The sequence below is a fragment of the Camelina sativa genome, chromosome 19 (genome assembly GCF_000633955.1).
Source record: "Camelina sativa cultivar DH55 chromosome 19, Cs, whole genome shotgun sequence".
NCBI lineage: Eukaryota > Viridiplantae > Streptophyta > Magnoliopsida > Brassicales > Brassicaceae > Camelina > Camelina sativa.
In genome coordinates this window covers 16,263,795-16,267,689 of record NC_025703.1, presented here as the reverse complement: position 1 = coordinate 16,267,689, position 3,895 = coordinate 16,263,795, and the positions used below count along the sequence as shown (strand labels likewise).

General features: G+C 38.2%; 1 protein-coding gene across 1 annotated transcript; it reads left to right on the top strand.

Moving 5' to 3' along the window:
- On the top strand, window positions 487–3,041 carry LOC109130848 (uncharacterized mitochondrial protein AtMg00810-like). The gene is made up of 3 exons (XM_019240917.1): window positions 487–1,675; window positions 2,890–2,963; window positions 3,033–3,041. The coding sequence occupies exons 1-3, from the start codon at window positions 487–489 to the stop codon at window positions 3,039–3,041; spliced, it is 1,272 nt and encodes a 423-aa protein (XP_019096462.1).

Here is a 3,895-nt window from a genome sequence, read left to right as displayed (position 1 = left end):
GTGGCAAGCGACTCCTCTCATCACGTTCTTCTCGGTCTCTCCACCAGCTCGCCTCACGACACGGTCCAAGGTACTTCACTCTATCCTCTGACTAATTTTATCACTGATGCACGGTTTTCCCCTCGACATCAAGCGTTTCTTGCAGCTGTAAGCGCAACAGTGGAGCCACGAAGTTATAAAGAGGCTATAAAAGATAAGCGTTGGACGAATGCTATGGGTCAAGAGGTAGGAGCTCTTGAAGAAACAAACACATTTAGTGCTGCAGATTTGCCTCATGGAAAGGTTGCCCTTGATACAATGTGGGTTTATAAAATCAAGTATCACTCTAACGGGAGCATTGAGCGGTATAAGGCAAGACTCATGGTGTTGGGAAATCGACAAGTTGCTGGTCGGGATTTTTCTGAAACTTTTGCACCGATGGTCAAAATGACAACGGTGTGAGCTTCGTTACATATTGTAGCTGCAAATAACTGGAAAGTGCATCAAATGGACGTGCACAATGCTTTTCTTCATGGTGATCTCCGTGACGAGGTGTATATCAAGCTTCCGCAAGGTTTTACGCATTCAGCTCCGAATAAAGTTCTTCGATTACACAAAGCTCTTTATGGCTTACGACAAGCACCCCGATGTTGGTATGAAAAGCCCTCTACGGCTCTCGCCAAGGCTGATTTTGTTCAATCTTATTCGGATTACTCTTTGTTTACCTACACACGTGGACGTGTCGAGATTCGAGTCTTAGTTTATGTTGATGATCTTGTTGTTTGTGGCAATGATGGGGACGCCATTCGCAAATTTAAAACATCTCTCGGAGAGTGTTTTCGTAAGAAGGATTTGGGGAAGCTTAAATACTTCCTCAGCATTGAGATTGCCCGTAATGAAGAAGGGTTTATGTTGACACAACGGAAATATGCTTTGGATATTGTAAGTGAAACAGGGTTGCTTGGTTCTAGGCCCGAGGTTACACCAATGGAACAAAATCATCACTTAGCTTCCGATACTAGTTATTTCCTCCAGGAGCCCGCAACGTATCGACGACTAGTGGGTTGTCTTATCTATCTCGCTAACACTCGACCTGATCTTTCATACTCTGTTCACATTTTGTCCCAATTTATGCAAATGCCGCGAGAGAGGCACTTGGAGGCTGTGTTACGTGTAGTCAAGTATCTTAAAGGAAAAGCGGGGCAAGGTATTTTACTTAGTTCACGTATAGACCTGGAACTCTCGGTTTATTGCGATGCCGACTGGGGTACATGTCCGTTGTCTCATCGTTCTTTAACCGCCTATGTCGCTTTGTTTGGTGGCTCTCCAATCTCTTGGAAGACTAAGAAGCAAAAGGTGGTGTCACAGTCGTCTTGTGAGGCTGAGTATCATGCCATGTCTATTGCTACGCGTGAGATAATGTGGTTGCGACATCTATTTAAAGATTTGGGTTTCCCACCAACTGCTCCTGCTCGTCTCTTCTGTGATAGTAAGTCTGCACTTTATATTGCTGCTAATCCTGTTTTTCATGAAAGAACGAAACACATTGAGATCGATTGTCATCAGGTACGTGATGTTATTAAAAGTGGAGTTCTTACAATTGCGCACATCGGTACTAAGGAGCAATTGGCGAATCTTTTAACAAAGGCTTTAGGAAAAGTTCAGTTTAATACTTTAATGTCCAAGTTGGGCATTTGTAATCTTCACGCTCCATCTTGAGGGGGAGTATTGGGCTGCGTATGTATATTGGGCCTCGATGTATCGTTTAGCCGACTTGTGTATAGTTGCTTGGTCAGCACTCTTTGTTTAGGGTTTTTAAATAAGCCGTGAGGCAGCCGTAAATAAGACACACAGAATTCATTCAATCTTCACAAGTATTTTTTAAAAAAGAAAATAAACCTCGAGACACCGACATTAAGGCCACTTTTGTTTCAAATACCCCATTTTTTCCTAAATGCATCACAGATGAGATGATTAGAAATATTTTTGAAAATTTAGGAAACTTGTATGAGTTTTCAGTAATAATGATAAACATAGTTATTTTTAGTATTTTGCGGTATTTTTCATAAAAATGTGCTTAGTTGGTTGCTCTCAAAAAAAAAAAAGTGTTTTAGTTAACAGTCTATACTATAGAAAAGTAAAGTAAAGGTTATAGTCATACTATAACATTCACGAACCAACTTTGTAGTTTTGGGACACCATCAATTTCTGGTTTGATCAGTTTGTTTTACATCGTTGAATTAGAACGGTTTGGTTTAGAAATCCTAAACCGTGATATTTAAGAGAAAAATTGACTTTGAGGGTTTTGTGGCTGTTCATTTGTAGTGTTTTTGAAAATTTCTAAGCCGTTTTTTGAGGAATCTATTCCTGGATTGGAGATCTGAGGCTAAGTACGTGTTGGAAGGCTTGCTATAGTGTTGTTTTTGTCATTGGTTGTCAGAATTCTCTTAAGCCATGATGCCTCTTCTCTCTATTGTGTGTATCTCTTTGTCATTGCTACTCAGAGAGAAAGAGAGAGATAGAGTGACTTGGTCGTGGGGTGTGAAGAAGAGGAAGAAAGTGATGAAATTTGGTGGAATTATATATAATTCTTTTATCAAGATGTTCCTTTCTACGGATTTGCATTTGAATTAATAATCGAGAAGTTATCTGCAGTTTTGTGAGGTTTTTCATCTGAGACGCGAACTGAGACCAACGGGGATTGTAAGTGCAATCTTGGACTCGTATCTTATCCGATCGGCACAAGATTTTTTTGTGAAGATTTGTGACGTCTAGGGCTAGCTTTCCACTGGAGGGATCCGAAAGTTAACAGTTGGTTTAGTTTTAGGGTTTCATCTTTGAGACTATTCTTTTCTGATGTTTCTGTCAACTTTTGTTCAAGGTTTTTTTTGGTTGTGTGGCTTGTGGTAGGGTGTGGCTGGACTGTTGCACACGCAAGGAGAGTCTCTCCTGGTTGTATTTGTTGTTTGAATCACCTCGATAAGGTAAGTGCGTGACCATGAGCTTATCTGAGCGATTTGGTTGTATGACTTGTTTTGTGTGATGATGTGTAGGTGTGGTGAATGTATTATTGTGCTTGTGTGTATAGCTCGTAGATGGGAGGATCGCCTCATTTGGTATTTCTGGTAATACTTACGCATCTCATTGTATTTGTGTTGCAGGTAATGTGTAGCATGCAATCATGACGATGAGGAGGAGGATGGAATCATTGTATTTACGACTAACTGACCAGCGGGTACAATAGCAATTAAAATATAATAAATATAATATATAATTATATAAATGTATGAAAACACCAAAAACTTTATTAATCTTGATTTATAATTAAAAATCATAAAAAGTACTAAAATAATTATTCAAATAAATATATTTTATATTGAAATACTTATTACTTTATGCATTTGGGTTTTCACCAAAAATTTCATCAAGTAATGTGATAAATGACAAAACATATGCTTTAGATAGTAGATCTAACACAGTCAATAAATTCTTCACATTAAATCTCAAGGCCAATGTTCTTGATGTTTGGAAGAGACATATTTTTAGTTTTCTTTACTCTCACATAACGATTTTTGTTATGCAGTTCCGTGGGGCTGCAGCATCGGTAGGAATTATCAAGCGAGAATTAAGAAGAGTCATTGGTGATTTATTTTAATATTCTTAACAAAAATCTTATTTTCTTAAACTGCTGATGAAATGTTATATTTGTTTAGACTTTTTTGAACCTATGTGCGATGTGCCGTTAACTTAACATCAAGTTTTCCGCGTTTCGTATGTAAAGTTGGCCAAAGTTTGGTTGGAATTTTTTATTTGGACGATGTTTGTAATTGTCTTGTCTTCTTCATAAGTATAGATCTTAGGTTTCTTTTTAAAATATAGATCTTGGTTGAAATTTTATTTTCTTGTAAATGTTTAT